The sequence below is a fragment of the Hesperophylax consimilis genome, chromosome 26 (assembly GCF_061612785.1).
Source record: "Hesperophylax consimilis isolate HC1 chromosome 26, BYU_Hcon_1.0, whole genome shotgun sequence".
Lineage (NCBI taxonomy): Eukaryota > Metazoa > Arthropoda > Insecta > Trichoptera > Limnephilidae > Hesperophylax > Hesperophylax consimilis.
In genome coordinates, this window is record NC_142861.1 from 14,169,308 (window position 1) to 14,195,461 (window position 26,154).

A 26,154-nucleotide genomic window follows, 5' to 3' on the forward strand; every position below is an offset into this window, starting at 1 on the left:
GCTACGACCCTTTCCTGTTTCCGGTTACCGGTTTCCTGCTGTTCATAATGCCTCAGGCTGTGGTGTTTGCTTCCACACTCTTCAAAAATCACGTCTTAGTATGAATTTTTGTCAAATCAGTTCCAATTTTGGCGATTGTAATTAATGTGATTTTCTGTTAAAAATATTATATCGTGCATGCATATTATTGTATATGTTTGAATTCTTCATGCAACAGTCAATTCCAATTTTGAAAATGATCCTTATATTCAAAGCAAATTTCACGCAGGAAAAATTCACTCAGGAATAACTAACATGACTTTATATAACTTTTTAAAGATGTGATGAATTATCATTTTGATGAGTTATCCGTTCACCGATAATCCTATATACAATCCTTATTTCTTGTCTATATTCGAAATTTATAATTTTCTTAACATATTTACACCAGTTTCAATTTTGTTAATGTACGCACATGAAAATGGCAGCTCTAAATAAACTGTCTATAGCAATGTAACCAATATGCGGATACATCTCATTGTTTGAACCTTGATGCTGTGGAATTAAAATTGCAATATTCATATTAAATCATATTGTCGGCTACAGGTTAGCTACTACACTTATTATTATAAAAAATACTAATTTCGTTTGTATCTTTTGAATGATTGTTCAATGAGCTCTGATGTGATTATTAAACTTATTATTGTTTTTGTTTATTTTTCATTTAATTTCCTTCTTTTTTCCTGTTTTGCTCTCAGTTCGAATTGAATAAAATAAGTTTGAATAACAGCATAATTGAATAGCAGCAGATTCAATTGAAAAACAGAATTTTCTCTCATTGTTATTATTGATCCATTCATATTTAAATTTAAACCTAGATAATATTTCAAAAAACACTTCCTTTACCTTTAAGTAGTTGGACTTTATCAGAACTGCTTATCAGTGCTTATACTATATATTTTTTTTATTTCATCTTAAATTTTAAATGTCATTATTTTATTGGTCAATACTATAAAATTATGAATACTAAAATATGATCGTTTGAAGACTGTTGAAAGCAAATAAATTATTTTAAAATGTTTTGAATTTAAGTATCAAGAATTCTGACAAGCGATATAGTACCTACCTATTTTGTTCACAAGAATATTATTTTAATACCATATTCGAAATGTGCATTTAGTGCGTTTTAATTTCTGTTAAAATATTATATTATGGGTACTTTATCGCTTATCTGAAAAAATAATCGTATCCAATTTTGAAAAAGACACTTACATTAAAAAAAATACGAGTTCATTGAACCAGAGTTAGCCCCGGTATCTCGGTTGATTTATAGCTCGTCTTGGTTGGAATGTGGAGCTTAGCACGGTTTGGAACGTAATCCGTATATAGGTCGGAAGCTTAGATATTACACCTATTGTCTACGATTCTATCAGATGAAAGTACTCGATTTGCTTCTAAATCATCGGGAGATCGAGAGATTTAAAAGTGTGAAATGTGTTAGGTGGGCTAATTTACGAGTAGATTTTTTAATAAAGTTCCCAACTTCAATACGCGAGGATGAAGACTAATTTTGAATAGTATTTGTTTTACTGTAGTCAATGCACTATTCATGAAATGATACCTTACCAGACTATTTGTCTATTTTAGATTGATTATCAATTCATAACATCAACATACCCCATCGCTCGATGAAAGTCCATACTAATAAATTATGCAATTTACGTATATTCCGGTGAGATTGGAGTAAGTTAACTTCATATTTGACATTTGTTACTGCTAGCACTTCGGTGTCTAAAAAGGTACTATTTTTAAATTTGCGCAACGAATTTCACAAATAGCGAGGATACGGACTTGCTGATATACCGGGCCTTACAATCACAGTAATCTAGTCATTTTTGTACTCTTTATCACGTGCAAAATAGATCGCCAGGGGATAACCCATTCATTTTCACCGTGGCGACTAGCGATAGCTGGTGAAGCGAATTAACATTGACATTACGGGCGGAGGGAAATAAAAATGGCACGCTGAAAGTTCAATTACACTTGGGAGACCGAACCGAACAATGGCTGTTTTTTCACCCAGTACGTCACGAAATCAAAAGCGCAATCTGTCGAATCATTGACCTGTAAGATCTCCGTGGCAGAGGGGTTATTACGATTATTTTGATATGGAGACTGTCTAATGATTGAGGGAGATTTTCTTTTTTGCCTTAAAATGTACCTAATATAATTAATTAGGTACGTAGTTTAATTAATTGCTTTCCGGGTTTTCAGAGTTTCTTTTTTATATAGTTTTTTATCGATCAATTAAAAAATATTAATCAAATAATTTTTCGTGTTCTGTTAATTATTGTCAGTTAAATTGACCTTTAAACCTACTTAGTCACTAGTTGTAAGTCTTACTCGTAAGTAACTAACTATTAATCTTAGTTATAAGCCACTAGTAATAAATCTAAGTTATAAGTTATACGGGGATAGGTTAAATGTATAAATTAAGTTGCTAAGAACCCTTGATGTTATTTTCTCACGAAAACGGTGCCATGGAAATGATCCAATAATAATAATTATTAGCGCACCATTGGAAAGGTTTAACGATCTCAAAATAGTTGGTCGGCAACAAAAACCAAATATAAAAAGCTGTGTAAATTTCATTACGTCAGAGTTTTAGAGAGATTTTGCTGCTTTATGAAACATGTTTCTGATTCATTGTTAGGATTGTCCGATAACACGGGTTTTTCTCTATTTGAACTGAAAAAGTGTTAACATTACCTACCCACGAGTTTCGTGCTATCCGGTGTTTCGTGTTATCCAATTTCGATATAAACAATTTTTGCTAAAGTCATAGATCAGTTACGTTTTATAAAATACCCTAAAAAACACTGGTAAATAAGTATTAACAATAAATCATTATTATAAGGTAATTGATACAAAAAATATAAATTGGACGCCATTTATAACTCAATCTCATTATATTTGCTACAGCGTAACCTCGGTAATCGATCCATTCAGCTGTTATAATAATAGTATTAATAATAACTTGTTCGTTATCGAAGCACATCAGATTTCCATTTCTACAACCAGCAGTAATTTACATGTAAACGTAAATAATTTTATCTCAATTTGAATACCAGTCGGTAGCAAATAAACTACGTAGATTGATAATTCAAATCACCGACTGATCTGAATAAATAAATTAACGCGGTTGACAATCTGTCTTACCGACCGTTCCGGTAAAATAAGCTTTAGAAACAAGTTCTGTATCTTTATTGAATGCTTGTTACTACTCTATCTGATTATTTTACAGTTTCTTATCATATTTTATATGTCTATTTACTGCTACTGACAGTTACGCAGATATTATCGTAGAGCACTAAATTAAATAAATTTACCCCAGCTCAAAATACCCGCAGAAGTTTTGAAATATTATTAATGAATACAGTTGTGTTTAAAAAGTTTCTATCTTTATTAATCTATACAGTTATGTTTAGAAAGTTACTAACTTTATCAATGAATATAGTTGTTTTTAGAAAGTTACTTACTTTATTAATGAATACGGTGGTGTTTAGAAAGTTACTAACTTTATTAATGAATAATGTTGTGTTTAGAAAGTTTCTAACTTTATTAATGTATACAGTTGTGTTTATAAAGTTACTAAATTTATTAATGTATACAGTTGTGTTTAGAAAGTTACTAACTTTATTAATGAATACAGTTGTGTTTAGAAAGTTACTAACTTTATTTAAAAAAAAAAACAAGTTGTAGCTTTATATTATATTTTGCTTTATTTTATTGTTCTTCGCGAATACCTAATATTAATACGTAAGTAGTTATCTACACAGAATGTGAGGAAAGGGGCAGAGAAAGTAAAGAAGAAGAATGTATATTCAAATCTGGTCACTGGACGTAGCTAAAATCATTTATAACAACTTTTAGATTTTGATTTGCGGTCCCTCGCCGGGACATTACTTAGAGTATGTTCCACTTTGGAACGAGCAATAAGTGTTTTTTTTTAATATTTTCTAGGTTTACGTTAAAACATGAGGTGGGTATCAATAATGAGAATGAGAGAAAAATCTGACTTGCCTTAATTTTTAAACTACACGTTTTTCTCAGAATCGATATGGCACTGAGGGATCACTGGGTTGATCACTACAAAAATTCACGTAATAGACTGATTGGTACAATTGTTGCGAGGTCACTTAACTTGACTATGTACAGTGTACACCCTGTCAGACAGGGTAATTTATAACGTGTTGGGTGGGGGAATGAAGGAACATATGTTAAAGGGAGATGCATAGTTGCGAAATAAGAAAAAAATCCACAGTTATTTTAATCAAATTAACGTGGAACCAACAACTTATATATATAATTATATCTTACTTCTAATTATAACAGCATAGAGCATTGTAGTGAAGGTAATAATATTTTATCGTGTTTATCAGGTATAATTATTACAAAATAAAACAAGGCTCTAATATTGCATTTTTTGCTCTCGTACGAGTTTAACTTTGAAAATACAACTTTATCAAGTCTGATAATTGCAGGTCTTGCATTTTCCTACATGCCCGAGATAGGTTGGATGTGCGGTGTTGCCTTGAAATAATTAACCTCATTGTAAATAAATACCCTGTGATGAACGTGCGTATATTCACACTTTCACAAGTCGAACAATCACTCAAATAATGATTTATGTAGCTGTACTTGCAATTATTTATTTTTATTGACAATTCCAAGTTGAGAAGCAGTTGTTTGGTGTATTAAATTTTTCTATCTGGAATTTGTATATCGACGCAAATATTTTCAGCTCGCCAAGTCAATCTAAATCACAATTTATAAAAGCTGTGAAATATCCAAAAAATATTTAACACAAATATGTACATAGGTATAATAAGTTTTGAAACTTTGTTAAAATTTCAAATAACCAATATGAAGATAATTGTAAGATTGCGCCAGTGTTAACAAATATAAAGTACTAATTGTTGTGCGTAACTTAAGACCGGTATTTTTACAAAATATATAAGAAAAAACGGTTTAAAGCAAACAAATAAGAATCCATTTCAGTCAGTATTCGCTATCTAAATGAATCGATCATAGACCCGAGCAATAATTAATAATTAGGAATGTTTGCCTGTGTGCAGCACTGATAAAACAAAGCCGTTGTTGGGTTTGGTTTGTCGACACTTCCGGTCGGTAGCAGTAGCAACAAGCAGAGGGAACACTGGAAGATCCATTGTTCATTATGCTAATAGAAATGCTTTGTGTAAAAAGGTACCCGACAAATAAAAACACTGGATCCCGCGCGAGCCAAGATAATTATATTGTTAACGAATTACCCAACAGAGCTGGATCAAGGGATAGTAATAAATGGTCAACTTTATCTTGCGCCGTTTGGTGGTTCAATCATCTCAATCGCTAGAAATGTTTCGCCACTCCTTATCGCCCTAAGAAGGAGAGAAAATGAAGAAAATAACAGAGATGGAAGTACAGAAGTTTTATGCACTGAGATTAATCAGGCCATTTTTAAACAGAGAGTTTTTTCTTGGTAGCGAACATAAAATAACTACCGACAGACTTTTCGCACTCTGAATTAATCAGTTTCATGGGTTTCAATTCCATAATAAATAAATTAGCAGAGTATAGTAATTAATAATATAACACAGAAGGGATGATAATCTCTTCTCTTATAGTAGGTAAATGAAAGGCCAGTTTTTTGTTTAACATTATGTGTAGGTATACCTGAAAAGAGGACCTGATACAATATGCCCGATTGAAGAAATTAAAATTTCAAGTTAGTATTTTATTTCCGAATTTATTTAGTGATTTTATTGAATTTATCTTTTTTCAATTAACCAAGCTTTTTGGTTAACTTTCTTTGTAAGTAAATTTGAAAGTGTTAGAACGGGTTGTTGTGTTAGAACGTTGATGTGTTAGAACGGGTTGTTTCACAGAATTTGAACAATTAATCAAATTTCAAAGTTGATTTTCAAGTTCTGTGGAGGTTCTATTCAAGTTCTATTATTATATCATTACTGGCCAGTGGCTTCACAAAACTGAAATAATAACAGAACTGGAATAGAACCTTCACAGATCTTGAAAATCAACTTTGAAATTTGATGAATTGTTCAAATTCTCTTAGTCTCATTGAATTGGCATGTCTAGCTCATTTTGAAAGAAAAGTCTATTATCTCGCAAAGCTCTTACCGTGTCTTCGTGCTTAAATCGTCTTCTTTCTTCTTTGGATATTTGCTCAGTAAATTAGTTTTCGTCTAAATTAATCAGTTAAAATCCCCGAGTATTATGTGGATTTTCAAGTAATCTAGATATAGACCGTAGCTATCAGGTCTTTCAGTTGATCATTTCACCAAACACCACCAAAACCCTAAAACGATAATTACGGTCGTTATTAAATAAAAAACCAGGTGTGGCTTCGACCCTGATAACTATGATGTAATTGTATTTACACTCTTCTATAGTAAAACTAACACTCCCGTAATAATAAGCCAACATACCATGGTGTTACATTTCTAGGTAACTTCTTCCAACCACAGTGAAAATTTAGTAAATTGTTCGTACACATTGTATGTCAACTGATGGCCTAATAAAAATTGAGGCAATAAGTTGATAAAAATGATGGTTTTGTATGCGGGTAATCTTTTTGACATAATGGTAGAATTTGAATAGCAAATAATCATTGAATGAGATGTGATTTGTGTTATCTGATTTTATGAATGTGGATGTGAAAGTTTAGAAGAATGAATGAAAATTGGTTTATTATTAATAGTTTATTCGTTACAGTTATTGCAAGGTTAAATGAATGACTAAATAAAATACGTTATTATCTATTTGATGGGTTAAATGCCTATTAAATTATACTTGATTGTATGTAGGATTGATTTTGTGAGCGCTTCCAAAACCGACGTGCATTAAAAGCTTTTGTTATACCTATTTCATATTCTACATTTTCTAGTCGAAAACTTTTATATTATTTTTAAGCAATAAGTATTAGCCTGAAATACCTATATAAATTGAAAAATCTTCCGACAAAATATAATAATGAAAAATACCAGTACATATTGAATAATTTGGCGGGTTTTGATAAGCCGACGTAGCGCAATTGGTAGAGTACCTGACCGGCAGTCAGAATGCTGCGGATTCAATTCCCTTCGGCGGCATGTATTTTTTCTTGGAAGATTTTTTCAATTTATGTGGGAGTTTAAGGCTTATAATTATTGTTTAAAAATAATATGTTATATTTTGGCTATGTATAAAAACCCTGTTTCGTAAACATTAGTATATCGTTGTATTTTTATTTTTAAATTCGAAAAAATTACCATTTCCGGCGTTCCACAAGGATCTCTTCTTGAACCACTTATATATAATATCTTTATTTCATTACTGTGAATTAATTTTTATCGTTCGATTGGTTGAAATGATTTTTAGTTTGGTAGAACTGTAAAATAAGTTTTTTTTCACTACGCATTTATACATTGCAAAATCTTATAATTTTGTGTCCTTGTATTATTATTATTATTATAACAGCAAATTATCATTTGGCAAGCTATTCAATATTCACTGATACCATCACATGCATAACGGTTATCCAATAATAATTATTTTATAAATACGCACCCAATTTAATACCACGGATAGAGCCTACTTCTTCTAGTACAAAATAAAATGTTTTCTTTTCAATATCTATATCTTATCGTCATCTATTGCACGCTCGTGCTGCTTCGTTACAATGCAATGAGCGTGCTTGACTTGCGATCGCGGAGTAGAAAACGAATTGGGTACCTATCTAACTTCTATCCTCGTTGGTAACTGGTAACTCTCGTGTTTTTTCCTTCATATTCAATCTAACGAACGTAGTTTTTTTATCATCAAGAAAGGAGCTACCGTTAGAATTGTTGAATGCAAATGTTTGGAGTAATATTTTTTTAATTGAGTCTTCACCAATATTCTGATTTTACTATATTAACGAATTGATTGCTGTCGTCGGATTACAGACGATCAGCACCCATCACCTGTGTACACGGTTTACGTTTGTACGCGGGACAGTTTGTCTCCGATCATCACTAATTATTCTTCCTACAACCGGGTTCTCTTCAAGACCCATTGAATCCTTCCTCTCCATAAATAGTTCCCCCGCACAATAACCCAGAGATGACCCTGTCTTCTTTGTTGGGTTCTGTAAAGTTTATAAACTCAAATAATCAAATTCGTATAAAGGCCTATTTACACTTTGTAAAGCCAGGAGAGACGCTAGCCAGTTATGGAAGAATGGCAATTAAAAGTAATAATTGAGTCGCATCAGTCTTTACAGAAATAAATTTTAATTTTTATGTAGTGAGTTGCCGATTACTATAATATTGAGCTGTTATTCAAATTCCCCGCAGAAACAACTTGTTAAAATTGCTTCTAATTATCGTTTATTATACAAAGAGTGAATTAACTAAGCATGTAGTAATATTGTGATTGCATTTTTCCACGCAATCGACCTTATTTTGTGTCTGAGTTTTCGTCACCCTTTTAACAAAGTAATTATTACGATCACAAATAAGAGGCATGTTCTTCTGTAATCATTAGTACGTGACACATCTCTCTCCATCCTTGAGAATTTAATTAAAAAAAGAATTATGTGAAGCCTTATCTAGAATAATAATTGTAAAGGATGGGAACAATAATGAATACAAACAATACTGCCTGGAGTCAAAGGGACTACGACACCCGCAATTGAGGAATGATTGCCTGGAGCGGAAGCTAAAAAATTACAGGCATGGACACAAACACTTAATTTACACAAGAAGGAGTTAGAATACCAGATTGAAGGGGAGGGAATTTAGTATGATGAAGCTTAGGTATAGCTACAATTTACACAATAACGAGTTAGAAACCATATTGAAGGGGGGGGGAATTCAGCATGATGAAGCTTAGATAAAGGTACAATTTACACAAGAAGGAGTTATCATACCAGATTGAAGGGGAGGGAATTTAGCATGATGATTGATGAAGCTTAGGTATAGGTACAAATGAAATCTGTTCGGTCGGTATGTAGTGTTTAATAGTAGGATACTAGTTACAAAGTTGCTGCATTTAATAAGGACCTCCCTCTAAAGTGTTAGCTCTATTTTTTTATCATTTTGAAAGTAGGTACGGGTACCGCCGCCCATTCTTTATACATATAACCAACACCTCTGCCATAGGTTACCCCAAGTTGTTTATTATGTTTGGTGTCTTAGCAGGGGTTTCCAGGTATTTGTGGCGGATGGGATGTGGGGTAGGCCGGTTGAGGGAGACCCTTTTCCCTTTTTAGCCGAACTCTCTCGACCGAACGCCTTGCACCGCAGTGGATGGATGCATTCATACGTCATTCCCGGACACACTGATCCCCAGATTCCTAGAAACCCCTCATTCCTTTTTCCTTCCCATAATTTCATTTCCTTAAAAAAACTCCACACTCCAACTAATGTTTAAGACAAGATTTTTTATGCATAGCACAAAGGTTAACAATTATTTTTTTATAAGCAATAATTATTAGCCTGAAACACTCATCCACATTGAAAAATCTCCTGATAAAAGATACCTGACGCCAACGTTGGCGTCAGTTGGCGTCCCGTTGGTGTCATGTATCTTTTATCAGGAGATTTTTCAATGTGGATGAGTGTTTCAGGCTAATAATTATTGCTTATAAAAAAATAATTATTGTAATTATTATTTGGTCGAGAGTATAATTCGATAAAATGATCTACGTAATTATATTATTTCTTAGTACCACATCTTCTATAATTCTTTCGCCGCTTATTCGGGGCGAAATAATGCAACACCGTCATTTGTCATTGCACTAAACATGCAATGGTGTCAATGGGACGATGCAGGCGGAGGACTGTCAATGCCAACCAACCATCCGTCAATAGTCAACCGTCAATGCTGTCTGTTACCATGGCAACTATTCTATCCACCTCATTACTATTTGCCGCCACCAGATAACAGAATAATGCTAATTGACGTGCAGAATGCAGAAAAGCCATAATTGCATGTTATTAGCCTGTAAACAAATAAATAATAGTGATCAACGATTAGTATCAAACGCTTAGCTTAGCTTTACTTATTTTTATGTTTTAGTCATTTTACGCCCGTAAAACTAGTTAAAAAAATAAATAATCGTGTTATTTGTTGAATCAGCATTATTTTAAGACTATCCGTCTTGTTCTTTTCTTTTCCTAAAAACTTGAATAGTTCCACTGGCTCTGGGCACTTGATACCTTGTGGTATCACATTTATTTTAAACATTCTTTTCACATATTGAGGAAAGGTGCCTACGATAAATTACAAACTCTGATCACCGGGATTCATGTAGACCAATTTTTAAAAATGTCAAACTTCTGACAGTGACGGACATATATACAGGGTGTATCGGCACTAACCCGACAAACTTTAACCAGCTATTCCTTAGCACATTTGGAGTAAAAAATGTTATGGGCACTTTGCTGTCCGGTAGCATTTTTTTTTCAATTAAAAACAAAAAAATTTAAAATTTCCACACTACATCACCGTCATTGGCATTGCGTTTCGTGTTAAACAGCTGTTATAAGCAAGTGTGTCAAAAAGCGTCTTCGTTCTTTCGCACACACTAAATAATAATAGTTAAAAATGAGACGAATGGTGCCGTGCTATTTCGTTGTGACTGTAAACGTGCGCCAATATAGGTACACACGTGCATTATTCAACGGAATTCGAATAAAATAAAATATTTTATCAAAGGAAACAGTGGTGACATGTGGTGAAAATATGAATAGTAAATTTTTTATTAAAAAAAAACGTTACCGGACAGCAAAGTGCACATAAGATTTTTTACTCCAAATATGCTAAGGAATAGCTGGTTAAAGTTTGTCGGGTACGTGCCGATACACCCTGTATAGTGGAGTTATGCCTGTTAGTTCGATCATCTCCAGAAAAGTTCCCACAAAAAAACTCAACACATAAACACGCTACAAGGTTCACAGAAAACTTATTAATCCCAAAAGCAAACAAAACTATATTTAAAAAGGACCACACTACATGGCCATTAAAGTATATAACAACCTTCCACTTAACATCAAACAAATAACCGACATACTTAAATTTAAATCATCACTAAAACATTTATTTTAAACAAATGTCACTACACCTTAAATGAATACCTTACATAAATTAAATACCTCTGTTTTTTAAATTTTTTATTTACATACATTTGTTAACGTGGAATTGTTGGGTTATGTAATATAATGTGTATTTGTTGGGTTAGCTGGAAGAAATAGGGTGTAAACTATAAGCTTTATCCTTTGTACTCTGTATTTTTGTGCAATAAATATTTTTTTTAATTTTGAAAGCATTCTTTTTCAATTTTCCTCAACTTTGACAGAAAAGGATATATTTTTAAAGAAAAAAATCGTCACACGAAACCAGTTTCTCTGAAAAATCCGTTGCTAAATCCAAAAATGCATTAAAAAATAATCGACTTTCGTTCGGAACACGAGTTTTATAATAAATTTATAAAACTCATGTTCAGTGTAATTTATTTCAAACCCGTCGTTGCGGAAATTGAATGAACATATGAAAACATATCTTAGCTTATAATAAACCGTTTTTTTCTGTAAGGCAATTAAGTAATAAAACTAATGTTAGTTATCTTTATTTATTCTAACTAAATCAATCTGTTTTACATTAATATTCATGTAATTAGTTTCTGCTTCGCTTTTTTAATGTTGCTAATTTAATCAGGCAATATAAATCAAAATTACAGTAAGAGCAACCAATATATTTTATATCGATACTTTTAGTACGATATATGGTGATTTGGTGTTATTTTTTAAATTGGTACTTAGTTATCTATATCTTACTATAATCCTTTTATATAAATATATATTTTAATTTTGTTTAAACACGTTTTGGTATAAATCAATTACATGCTTTCGTAATTTAAGTTTAAATTTTGTTTATATTTTATTTTAATTATCTTAAACTACATGTATTTATAATAACATCGATGAGAAAATCTCGTCGAATTTGGCTTCATTTGTTTTACATTTCTAACATAATTTAATTAATTTTTATTTAGGTTCAAGGTCTTTATTAATTTTTTTAAAAACCTCTCCCAAAGGTACCTACCTACTGAATTTCGCTAAAAGTTCTCTCTCTAGTCAAAACGTTGCGTTTGTGTGATACTGTATAAACTAACTAACTAGCTAACCATCACGCCGTTCCCCGCAAACAACTCCGTCTTAGTACGCACTCCTTGCCTCATTCACATCGTCTCATACAAATTATTCTGTTATTCTGACTCTTGACATGACCCGATATAATAATAATAAATGTTTATTCCGGTATGTGGGGAGGTTAGTGCAGTCCCACACATTCCTTATAGAGATACAAAAAATATGATCAAAAACAAAAAAAATAGAACAGGAAAACAAAGAAAAAAAAACAGATGAATTGAACATAAAATAGAATAAAATTATAAAAATAATAGAAAGTTGAAGCCTTTAGGGATCCGTGACTATACAGGGTGTATCGGCACGTACCCGACAAATTTTAACCAGCGATTCCTGAGCATATACAGAGTAAAAAATGTTAAGGCCACTTTGCTGTTCGGTAACGTTTTTTTTATAAAAAAATTTATTATGCATATTTTCACCACTGTTTTATCCTTTGTCAAAGTTTGAAAACCCACCTGACAATATTTTATTCGAATTCCGTTGAATAATGTACGTATGTACCTACATTGCCGCGCTTTTTCAATCACAAAGAAATGGCACGGCACCATTCGTCTCATTTTTAACTACTATTATTTAGTGTGTACGAAAGAGCGAAGACACTTTTCGACATACTTGCTAATAACAGATGTTGAACACGAAAAGGCTAATAACAGATGTTGAACACGAAAAGGCTAATAACAGATGTTGAACACGAAAAGCAATGCCAATGACAGTGATGGAGTGTGGAAATTTTTAATTTTTTTGTTTTTAATTGAAAAAAAAATGTTACCGGACAGCAAAGTGCTCATAACATTTTTTACTCCAAATGTGCTAAGGAATAGCTGGTTAAAGTTTGTCGGGTTAGTGCCGATACACCCTGTATTAGGCGCTAGTATTTTTCTCCAGTGTGCGTCAATGCTGGAGGATGGAATGAGGCCGGCTTCCATCATGAGGATATTGGTTCACTTGATCATGCCATGTCTTCCTCGGCCCTCCCAGACTTCTTCTACCACTCACATTCGAGTCATATATTCTCCTTACACCCCTGTCTTCATTCATTCGCTCTAGATCAGAGGTTCCCAAAGTGGTCTATATAGACCCCCAGGGGTCGATATCGGCTTGCTGGGGGTCTATGTCAGTGAGAAAAAAATTTGGGGGTCCACGAGATTCAAATGGGGGTACATACGAGCGGACCCCCATTTACCTTAAGGCAACATTTAGGAATTCCGTAGATGACACAATACACCTAACACAAATATAATAGACTGAGAAATTACTTATTTGATATTTGTATTTTTATATTTCGTAGAGTTGTTAATTGAAGTATATAAATAGAGTCTACGTTCCTTTTCTCGTCGGAATTAATATATTGAACCAAAACATTGCACATTAGAAGCCGCGAATTTTCCTAGTTCCCCAACTTGTTGAAAAACGTCCAGGGTAATAATGACGTTCAACATTTAGATGTACTTCACACAGACTTCAAAACTAAGTTTGAGGACATTTTGATTGTGGAAATGGAATGTTGAAGAATCGAATATCATATGACAAGAAGAACTGATCGGAATAAGCGCTAATAAAGAACTTAAGGGTCAGTTCTGTAGGGCTAGCTACAGAAAGAAATTCCCGTTGCTTATCCTGCTCCATTTTCATTTGGTGTAATACCTCACAAGGGTGCCACTGCCTGCACAATGTAAAGACAGAGCAACTATACCGCCACCCGGTTGTAGGGCAGGCAAGGGAAGGGAATCTTTTTACGAAAAAAAATAAATGATTATCACATGGGAAGTTAATAGTTTTAGGAAAATTCAATATTCGGCAGACAGGGGGTCTACGGAAAAAAATATATTTGGCAAGTGGTCTACGGGGCAAAAAAGTTTGGGAACCTCTGCTCTAGATGCTCAAACCATGTAAGCGTCTCTTTCTTAATCTTACTCATAACGCTTACATCTGTATGCTCTTGGGTAATATGGATGCATGTTGTCATCGTGCTTTTGGTAACCTTTTTTATTATTTATTTTTTAACATTGTTGGGTTTATTTTGGGCAGATGTTGAAAAATCTCGTGCTTCATTGAATGTATAATCTAAAGCTCATTTGCTTCTAAAACCCGTAATAGAAAATTTATTTAGGAACATGTGTTATACGAGTATACTCGTGATGTACTATTTCCGTTATATTGAATGTGTTAAATAATGTGGTTCGGTTCGTTCTTGAATATTCAACGTGCATTTTTTATAATTCTGAATGCATAATGAGCTAGAAAACATCGTTGTGGTTGCTAGTATATTTGTTGCTACATCTGTTGTTAATCTATACTTAGTTTTTTGATCAATGGCTAAGCAAACTTTTTAGCACTTAATAATATCTACAATGTAAATGCAGCCGTCGCTGTAATCCACTTTGAATTAATGAGAATTATTTTATTAATGCATACTATTTATTTCCTTAATTATTGTACATTCTTTGTTCCCTTTGCGACTAGAAGATTATAATAATTATCATTGTATTGTAATCTTCTGGAATGTTGAACAAACCTTTTTAATGAAAGCCACACTCTCAAAAAACATATTTTAAATTTTTTGACTTAGGTATGGGAGGGCAAAGTGGAAGGGGCGGGCAAAGTGGAAAGTTCATATAAAACAAAAAATAGCGACTTCCCCCCCCGCTACGCTCACTTACCGCAAGTCACGTGTTGCCCTTATGCCCCTTCAGAAATTTAGTATAGCTACGGCGACCCAGCGCGGTGCACGTCTATGTTGAGTGATTTGTGCAGATTCCTTACGAAAACATTCAAACTTCAACGGTTGATTTTTCATTGAAAGGTAAGGATTTAGTTACATGCTATTTATTATTATATTGCATATAAGTATAATTCAACGTTATTTTAATACGTCTGTAATATTTTGATACGATTTTTCGAAATATTAATTTTTTTGTTCCTTTCACACCATTTGGGCAAAGTGGAAAGTTGTATGTGAGGGCAAAATGGAAACCTTTCCACTTTGCCCGCGCTCGTGATTTCTTAGAGACATCCAGTTTTACTCTAACGCAACCATTCAATTTTATTTTTTTTATTTTCAGATGGTTAATAAATATATCAAGCGAAGCAATCAGGGTTCATGGAGCGAAGAAAACATGAGAAGAGCCATGGAAGAATCGAAGACTACTTCCCTATCTGCTGCATCTAAAAAATATGGCATACCTCTTGGGACGCTGCATCGGCATTTGAAAAGTGGAATATGTACTAAAAAATTAGGAAGATTTCGTACTGTATTTTCCGAAGCTCTAGAAAAGCTAATTTGTGAACATGCCAAAGAACTGGATAGTTGTTTCTATGGGCTAACAAAGGAATCCTTGCAAACTTTAGCCTACCAACTAGCTGTTAAAAATGACGTGGAACATCCATTTCAAAATGAGAAAGCTGGTCGAGCATGGGTTACAGGGTTCATGAAGAGGCATCCTGAACTAGCATACAGAACCCCGGAACCAACATCTATTGCACGTTGTGCAGCTTTTAACCAGTTCCAAGTGAATCATTTTTACGATAATCTGTGGACAATGTTGGCACAATATGATTTCATCAACCGCCCTGACGATATTTACAATATGGACGAAACTGGCGTCAAGACAACTTCTGAAAGACCTCCTCGAATAATATCAATAAGGGTAAAAAACAGGTAGGAGTCATATCTTCCGCTGAAAAAGGCCAGTTGACTACACTTGTGTGTTGTTGCAGTGCTACAGGAAGATTCATCCCACCATGTTTTATTTTTGGAAAAAGAAAAAGGATGAACGAGCGGTTATTGGATAATGCTCCTAATGGTGCACAGGCATGGTGTTCGGATTCCGGCTGGATCGTCAATGATATATTCAATAAGTGGCTGCAAGTTTTTATTGAAAAGTCAAAACCTTCAAAAGAAAAACCCGTTTTACTTATCATGGATAATCATTCCACCCACCAAAATCTGGAAGGATTAAATATGGCTCACGAAAAGGGCGTTATAATTGTAACCATCCCTCCACACACTAGCCATAAACTCCAACCTCTAGATGTTTCAGTCTACAAACCATTCAAAGTTGCCTTTGAAAGAGCTGTGGACACTTTCCAAAAAAACCACCCTGGAAGACGTATAAACCAATTCGACGTCGCAAAACTTGTTCGATTTGCCTTCGAAAAAAGTGCAACAATAGAAAATGCAGCAGCTGGTTTTAAAAAGTGTGGCATTTTCCCATATGACAGGAATCTTTTCACTGATTTAGATTTCGCTCCTTCTACGGTTCACTACATAGCGGAAAACACTGAGCTGACCACGAACAATGCCACATTGGTTGAAACCGTGACAACATCTACAGTTCCAACGTCTGTAGAACTGGAAAATCAACAGCCCACCAAAACAACTTTGCTGAATTTAGAAACCAACGATGGAATAAGTTTTCAAAATTTATCTTTGGACTTAAACATCACTAGCCCTACGAGTCCAAGCAGAAAAACGTGCGATATACCCCCAGATGAAATAATTGCTGTTTCTCCGAGAGATTTAATTCCAATACCAAAATTTTCAAGACCAGTTAATGAAAAACGTGTCAAACGGCCATGTCAAAAGTCAGAAATTCTAACCAGTTCGCCCTACAAAAATCAATTGGAAGAAAAAATAGCCAACAGGACGAAAATTATCAAGGAAAGAGAGCAGAAATTAGAAATATCAAAGAAAATAAAAATTGAGAAAATGGAAAAGAAAAAGAAAATTTTTAAAAACAAAAAAATTAACAAGAAAGACGAAGAAAAGATTTCTCGAAGAGAACCAGTCAAAGTGAAAATTAATTTTCAACCTCAGCCCGGCACATCGAAACAACAAAATTTGACACTTTGCATGTTTTGCCAAGAAATTTACATTGATCCTCCAACTGAAGAATGAATTCAATGTAATGTCTGTCAAGAATGGGCACATGAACTGTGTGTCGATATTGACAATGATGGAAAATTTACCTGCTTTAATTGCCAATCCCATTAGAGGAATCATTCTATCGCATTCTACATTTTATTGTTCTATATTATAAGTTTCCACTTTGCCCTTTCCACGTTTCCACTTTGCCCTGCTATGCGGGCAAAGTGGATAAAAGTGAGGTTTTCAAAACTGGGTCTCCATTACTAAAACTGTTCGTTTTTATTATTATTTTGTTTCAATTACCAAAAATATGTAAGTTCCTTATTTTAATAAAATTTTAAAAACTTTAAAAAACTTACATTTTCTTAATTAATCTGTAAGCTAAAGTTAAGTTTTCCACTTTGCCCCCCCCCTTCCCCTATGCCTAAATCACTTTATGGATAGGTTCGTTTGATAGATTCCCTCTCTTAATAAACTAATTGTAATCCTTATAGCACAGGCGTCAGATAGGTATGCTATTCCTGTTGTACCTATATTATAATGAAAGATGCTCCGAGGAACTAGCGTTATTATAAATTTATTATTATTGAGAATACCCAGAATAGTATATTATATAAAGGGATGAAATACTATAACGCGCTGCCGGAAAACCTTAAGTCTGCCCCAATTGAAAAGTTCAAGATGTTGTGTAGGAGCCACATCAAGCAAGAAAAAAAAACATAGTATATTTGTATGCAATAATTAATTAGTCATTTGTAAACTTAAATGTACAAATTACTAAAATAAAAACAATAAAAAAAATAAAAAAAATAAAAAAAAAAATTGATCCCTTCGGCACCGGTGCATAGTCAAATGCATGCCCAACATATGTAGACGGTTGAAATATGTCACATGATAACGGGTCGCTTCTACGACTCATTCTTGAGTTCAACAGCTCGACTGTGGAACGATTTTCCCGCCTCTGTGTTCAATCCTTCCTCTCCTCAAACATACCTTCCACACAGCATCCCTAGAGATGATGACAAAGGCTCCAGAGCCTCCTGTGTGGAGTTAATGTAAGATAAAAATAAAACATTTCTCCTTGCGGCAACTTCAAAAAGAAAAATTGAGCAATACATACAGCGATTCAATTAAAAAATATCAAACCTGTATGTATGTATGTTAATAATATCCCATCAAAGTCAATGTCCAGCAGCAACTGAAACATAGTTAAATTAATAGTGAAGGGTCGCAACCTGATTGCTGGCAACACTTCACGCAAGGGAAACTCCTTTTTCAAATATCGTGACACTTTGACTTCCGGTCACGAGTTTATCGCTTCCGCTAACCGGTGAATCTAAGCTTCTAAAAAGTACAAAGTACAGTTGTTTGTCAGTTCCACAGTACCGCTGTCTTTTACACCATGTTTTTCTACTAAATTATATTCGGACGAGTTTTAATAAATGATCATTATTTAGATTTTAGATTATAACCTGAATTGAACGGACATTTGGAATACACATTTTTCTTTCGCATAGTTAAAAATACTGGTAAGAAACAGACCGCAAAACCAATTTGTTTTTTTTTTAAATTTTCTAATGTTTTTATAGATTTATTTGTATTGGTTAAAAATTATATGTGGAGTAGGTTCAATTTGGCAATGTTAAAATATCGTCAACGAACCCTTTGTATAAAATGAACATTCTGGAGGAGGCCCACCGCTTCCCCGCCCTGTTTTAGGTACTGATGGTACCCCTTCAGAGCGCTCGCAAGGTCGCTAATTCTAAAATGAACAATTTATATTAAAATTTTTGAATTTAGCAAATTCTGATGGCCTCTGTAGTCGAGGGGTAAGTCTCTCGACTAGCTAGTCGGAGATAGCCGGTTTAAACCACGGCGTGCGTAAGTAAATTTTATTTGATTAATAAAATAATATTTATTACATTTGCGGCACGTTACAGAGTGGAAGATACTCTCAGTTTCGCCCTGGTGTAAGACCACCCTGCATAGTTGAAAAGTGGCTTGAAATGGCTTAGGCCGTGTTTGGCGACCAGATCTGATTAGCCAGGTACCTTCCTTCCATCTCCTTCCCTTCTCCATTACCTTCAGTTTCATAACATACCCCAGTTGGGGATGTCATATTCTCTCTGGCTTCTGACGGTTGGAAGCAGTTGGAACTCTTGCGCATAATCACGTAAAAATAATTAAAAAAATAGAAAATTAAGTTCGCTTTCAAAAATACTTATATCAAAAATATTGTAACTAATTTAGTTCATTGAATGGGAGAATTATTTTACGCGGAACTGTTTTTTCTGAGGTTCAATTGTGTGATTTTATTTGTATTTTTATTTTAACAGTTAGCTTTTGTATAAATAAATGATAGTATGAGTAATACTTTATATTCAAATTGAAAATGATCTTTGTATTTTAATTTAAATGATTTGGGCGATGTCAACGATAAGATAAGATGTTCTTTAATAATATCTACGCGTCCTTCTAAGGGCATTATCGAAATAAGTCTTATATTCAGAGATAAGGTTCGCTAATCAATAATCAATTTATGGATTCCGTCGTGTTTCCACCATCACCCGATACTTGGATCTTGTCCGTCGTTTTACTACATATACAATCATGATTACCTATACCTAATACCTATTGTACCCATAGGTCGTGCAATTAGAGTTAACCCAAACATCACAAACCTAGAATGGTGTGTATTGGTGCATTGGTCGTGCAATTAGAGTTAACCCAAACATCACAAACCTAGAATGGTGTGTATTGGTGCATTGGTCGTGCAATTAGAGTTAACCCAAACATCACAAACCTAGAATGGTGTGTATTGGTGCATTGGTCGTGCAATTAGAGTTAACCCAAACATCACAAACCTAGAATGGTGTGTATTGGTGCATTGGTCGTGCAATTAGAGTTAACCCAAACATCACAAACCTAGAATGGTGTGTATTGGTGCATTGGTCGTGCAATTAGAGTTAACCCAAACATCACAAACCTAGAATGGTGTGTATTGGTGCATAGGTCGTGCAATTAGACATCACAAACCTAGAATGGTGTGTATTGGTGCATAGGTCGTGCAATTAGAGTTAACCCAAACATCACAAACCTAGAATGGTGTGTATTGGTGCATAGGTCGTGCAATTAGACATCACAAACCTAGAATGGTGTGTATTGGTGCATAGGTCGTGCAATTAGAGTTAACCCAAACATCACAAACCTAGAATGGTGTGTATTGGTGCATAGGTCGTGCAATTAGAGTTAACCCAAACATCACAAACCTAGAATGGTGTGTATTGGTGCATAGGTCGTGCAATTAGAGTTAACCCAAACATCACAAACCTAGAATGGTGTGTATTGGTGCATCACTTCAGAAAGTGATGTCCCTGCGAAACGTTACTGAGTAACGGATTTTGTCTTGTTTATGTCTGCTTATTGTTCTTAGCGAGAGAAGGACGACAAGTCAATATATACGTTTGAAAATATAGATCAAAAATAATAATTTCGGTTGTCTGTTGTAAATCCGGTACAATATCCGGATCCGGATCCGGATCCAATATATTCGTGCTTCGAATTTATTTTAAAAATTCTCGTGAAGAATTCAGACAAGTGATAAAGTAGGTACATACCTATGATATAATATTAAAACATATAATTAATTTGAATTAAATTGCAATTGACCAATGTCAAGAATGTAGCTTATCCCGTGATTTTATGTAATAAATTCAGTCTAAAATTCCTGCCTCCGGGAAACTGGTTGCGTGAACTATTATATTAAAGTTACTTAAAATCAACAAATCGGTCAAAAACATTCCAACCTCGCATTCCCAATTTCAATCTTCGCACGAAATGTTGTGTAAACTACTTTTAGAAAAAAAGGTTTTATTCATTGATCGAATTCAACAACCGTGGTGTTTATTTTCTGCAACACTTTATACCGTATATGGCGTATATTATACTTTAAACTTTATGCTGTATACTTTATACCTTTTACTTTTTAACTTTATATTTATAGTTATGTTAATGGCACTTGTTGTGCCCTTCGTATTTAAATAAATAAAATACGCAGTCATAAGTCTTATTATATATTATAATTTAAACCTCTTGATACTGGGACTACTGGGAGAGGACTTGAGGACAAGACCTAATAACTGGGGTTTGCTCAAAGCTCACATTTTAATTAATTTCGACGAATTCATAATATATTTTTAGAGCGATCCTTATGGATGTAAGTTATTTATATTTAAGATCAATAAAAACAGTACCGGACCATTAAAATATTTTACGTAGAACGGTTTGAAAATTTTTTAAAACGTTTTTGACTGTAAAAATAAGCAGTAAGCAACAGATTTTATTTTTCTAGACGATGAATTAGTAACTTACCGAGGTATTCCTCTAGAAACATCTTGGATTTTAGTAATACTTTCATCAAAAATTATGCAAATAAACCCGACGGAAAGATCAATTTTCTCGGCATGCTAGGGCAAATGCGCCGAATATTGTTTTTCGATTTTTCGCTTAAATCGTTAAGATTCCCACTTTATTTTAGAGATTTTGTAGGGCAAACTCAACCGCAGGTCTGTCCAATACACCAGTGCGGCGCGTCGCATATTTTGTGCATCGCTTCTTCACTTACGTCGCACAGTGGGCTGAAAATCGCCTTTCATAGACATAAAGACTTGAATTTTTAAGGGTATTTTTTTGGCTAGAAATGGATTCTGCTGATCATTACTATGCTATAAAATGTCGTACGAAGCAATTGCGTGTACAAATGAAGGAGTTATAATTTTTTTAAGAAAAATTTGTATGGCGCTGACATTAAAAATGAGGCTATCTCTGGAATCATAAGGTTGGCCATTCTACCCTTACACACAGATATACTACTATTTTTTTGTAATTTTTTGACATACTTCGTATAGTGGCGCAACGTGCGATTTTTTTTTTAAAATCCTCAAAGTTGAAAAAAACACTTTTTAATGTTGATGATTCATTTTAATGCTTAAATGCTTTACATATGAGTAGGCTTGCAGTGTTAAAATATTGTAAACTAGTCAAAGCATACAAGATGCATTTAAGCATTAAAATGAATCATCAACATTAAAAAGTTTTTTTTTCAACTTTGAGGATTTAAAAAAAAAACTTAAGTTGCGCCACAATACGAAGTATGTCAAAAAATACAAATAAATAGTAGTATATCTGTGTGTAAGGATAGAATGGCCAACCTTATGATTCCAGAAATAGCCTCATTTTTAATGTCAGTGCCATACAATTTTTTCTTAAAAAAATGATAACTCCTTCATTTGTACACGCAATTGCTTCATATGAAATTTTATAGCATAGTAATGATCAGCAGAATCCATTTCTAGCCAAAAAAATACCCTTTAAAATTCAAGTCTCTATGTCTATGAAAGGCGATTTTCAGCCCACTGTGCGTCGTTAAGATTCCGACTTTATTTTAGGGTATTGTCTCGTGCGTGGCGTTTGTGTTACGGATTGTGCGTGACCCGCGGTTAAACCCGTCACGGAAGGACGGACGGCGAACGGAACGCAGTCGGAACGCGGAAGGGGTGTGAACACTTCTGGACATTGAACATTAATTACATTACCGAACAGAGGTGGATGTGAATCGCGTGCCACATGTTGCAAGTTATCACACACACTAGCACTACGCACTGCCGCTGAAAGCTTATTTGTAACTTTTCCCAATTTCTCATAAACCTCGTGTGTAACAGAAATATTAACAACGCATCTCTACTGACAGGATTATTTGTAACGATCTAAAAAGTAAATATTTGACCGGTACCTACCCACTATTCTAATTTTCTTTGTTACAATTTGATTGCTGGCCGACATTTTACAAATTAGTTGATTGCTTGGTTATAGATTACACTCAATCTGTGACTATTATTTATTATTTGGCCAAACAAAGCAAAGTAGAACTCACAAGAGATCAACAGACAAGTCATGAGATATCGCATATGTTGATTAGTCTAACAATTATAATATATTTTTTAATACGAAGCAAGACAACAATCCGATTAAAAAAGAACACATTTATTAATTTCGATGGGTATTTGATTGGAAACATACTGGAATTTTCTGTTTCTTTTGTTATCATGCAAGCCGTGTGAGAAGGAAGATAATAATAAATTTAGCAATATTGACTATAAAAATTCTTTGTAGAGCCCTTTACTGGGTTCGATAATAATAATTTTAGCCGATTACTTTAATTTCATCCTATCGCTGACCCAAGATAAATCACAGATAGTCTGAATTCTCGACAAATTTTCTGTTAAAAATATTATATTATAGATAGGTATCTACTTCATCGCTTGAATTCTCCAAACAAACACTTTTAATTTTGAAAATGACACGCGTTTTGGTCCCACCCAGGAGTCATCAATCCATCAAAACACGAGCAAAATTTTCCGCTTATGTACTATGGTGGTAGTAGGAGATTTTCAAATATTGTCAGGGTGTGAGATCCCTGAGACGAATGTGTGGTAAAACCTTGAATGATCGTGTGAGAAATGTGGAGATCAGCAAAAAGTGCAAGGCTGATGTAAGCGTAATGAGTAAGATTAAGAAAGAGATGCTTAGATGGTGTTGGGCATGTAGAGAGAAGAAAGGAGTGTAAGTAGAATACATGAAGCAAATGTGAATGGTAGCAGTAGTCGAGGACGCCCGAGGAAGACATGACACGATCAAGTGAATCAGATACTTGAGTCGGGCCATGTGAAGAGTCAGAATAATATAGAAGAGTATTTATGAGACGATATATGAATTTGAATAAGACATGGAGTGTGTGCCTAGACCAAGTTGTTTCGCGGTCCATCCTCTCTGCCTACCCCGGAAAACTTCGGGGAAACGGCGTGATGGTTAGTTAGTTAGTCAGGTTATTCGTAAACCAGGAATGTCGGTGTTTTTTAAGTTCACAATCGGAGATAATTGAACATCGGGGTAGGGAGGGAAGGAGCGGGTAGGTAATATATTACAAAGTTTTTTAGGAACTGTAATTACCATTTACATCACATTGATAAAAGAGATGGTGCAAATAATATTGTTATATTTTCCAGAAGTGTAATCTACGAGTACTGTGGAATACTGAGGCAGATGGGGGGGGCGGTGGGAGGGTGAATCCTTTAACCCCCCATTATATATGCCCATGTGTTGGACTAATATTCAAACAAAATTGTACTATATAACTAAATCAAAATATCCTGTCTTGTGTACTTTTTACGAAAATACCAAATTGAAAAACGGTATGTAGATTTAGGTATCACGATTCGTTTCTTACATTTCCTCATTAAACAAACTTGGAAAGTCCGGAGCAATTATTATTCGGTTTTATTCTTCAACCAGCGATCGATATAGTCATAGGACCGTCACGATAAAACATTCAAATCATTATAATGGTCCATATAACATTACAACCTCTCTACCCTCCATTATCTCCGTAGCGCACCTTTCTTATTCCTACATTCCTGCTTTTGAATGATGGACCGCTTTCAAATAATTATTGGAAAGTTAAAACAAAGAAATAAGAATAATCTACGCCACAATGACCTATTTTTATTTTTTTTCATATTTTCAAATAATTAATAATAAAGAAGTAATTTTCTTTACTGCACAGGGTCTGATTTTTTGTTCTTTCGTCGGAGATCAATGTACAAATGATGACATAGTTTATTTAAGGTATGCTTGAACCTTCTCGATATCAACATATATTGTCACGCGGTTTGCCTCCAGCTCATTGAAATGATATCCAGATTTTGCGTTAGGGTATGTCTATTTCTTCTTTGGTCTGTGAAGGCAAGTGATAAAAACTGATATAATAATATCTCCTATAAGGTGGGACATCAGATGACTTAATCTCACCATTGAAGAGGACTAAAGCCTTTCTGAAAGTAGCTAGTCGACAAAATAACTTTGGAAAAGCACCGAAAAACTACCCTTATTTGAACTGATAAGAGTGGAATCATCTAGGGGAAGGTGTTAATCCAGCAGTGCAGTAATTGAGTCTGTTTATGATAATGATAATGCTGTGCGTTTCTATGTTATCTCTCACTCGAAGTTACCGTTCTACTGTCGAAAGAAAAAAAACTTTCATAAATGTTCAAGATAAGTAAATAGTGTTGCATTACAGCATCACCCACCCAAAATTACAAAGCTTTTGTATGCCTTGATACGTAGGTACTTGAATAATAATGTCATTGTTTTTCAAGTGTAATTGTGTTTTTTATATTATATTTATTTTAGGTATTTAAAAAAAAATTACAACATTATTTTTGTCGGTTAATCAAGATAAAAATGCGATAAATTGCCTGTACCAAAAAAATTACTTCTAAATGTCAATACTCTCAAAATCCTCATAGTTAATTTTATTTACGCATCAACAAAAATGACATCGAATTAGTTATGTATATAAGTATATCAAATGTATTCGTTTATTAAACTATGCTGACAAGGAATTGGCGAGTTTGCTTCATAATTTGTTTTAGTGACATTAAAAAAGGTCCCTATGCCTAGAGTGTCGAGTCGGTATTCTTACTTTGAGTAGACTCAGGAGTTCGCAAAGTAAAAGCTCCGAATTAACAGTCGGTAATTTTAAACTTCAAATTAATAATCTTTCGATGAACTCTTTCGAAATTTTTAATGTAAATTTTATGGTGATATGACCAAACGACGGAATAAAAAAAATAATAATCCTTTGTGTTTTTCTTCAGATGCCCATGGAGCTGAAGAAGCGACTGGACGAGGTAAGACTCCTGGAGTCCAGGAAGTCAGCTCGCCTGGCCGACCAGGACACAGACTTTGCCAGGCTCGCAGACATGGCAGGAGATCGCCGCAAAGGTCTTATAACGCACAACATCGACATGCCACTGCCGGTTTTCAAGTAAGTTACTACCAATCAACTACTTATTAGTGATAAGTTGTGATATTATTGATGTCATCTGGCCAATTTTCGAGAAACTAATTCTCGAAAATCCTTGGTTAAATAATGTCTTTTGCATTCGATCAATTATAATTTTCCTGTAATTGTGTAATATCCTACTCAATTCATCG

General features: G+C 34.1%; 1 protein-coding gene across 1 annotated transcript in view; it reads left to right on the plus strand.

Moving 5' to 3' along the window:
* Glut4EF (Glucose transporter 4 enhancer factor) overlaps positions 1 to 26,154 on the plus strand; it is a 363,979-nt gene that overhangs the window by 132,001 nt on the left and 205,824 nt on the right. Inside the window, exon 2 of the mRNA XM_089647158.1 lies at positions 25,815 to 25,984. Within this exon, the coding sequence (XP_089503284.1) occupies positions 25,815 to 25,984 (170 nt within the window). The remainder of the gene's footprint in view (positions 1 to 25,814; positions 25,985 to 26,154) is intronic.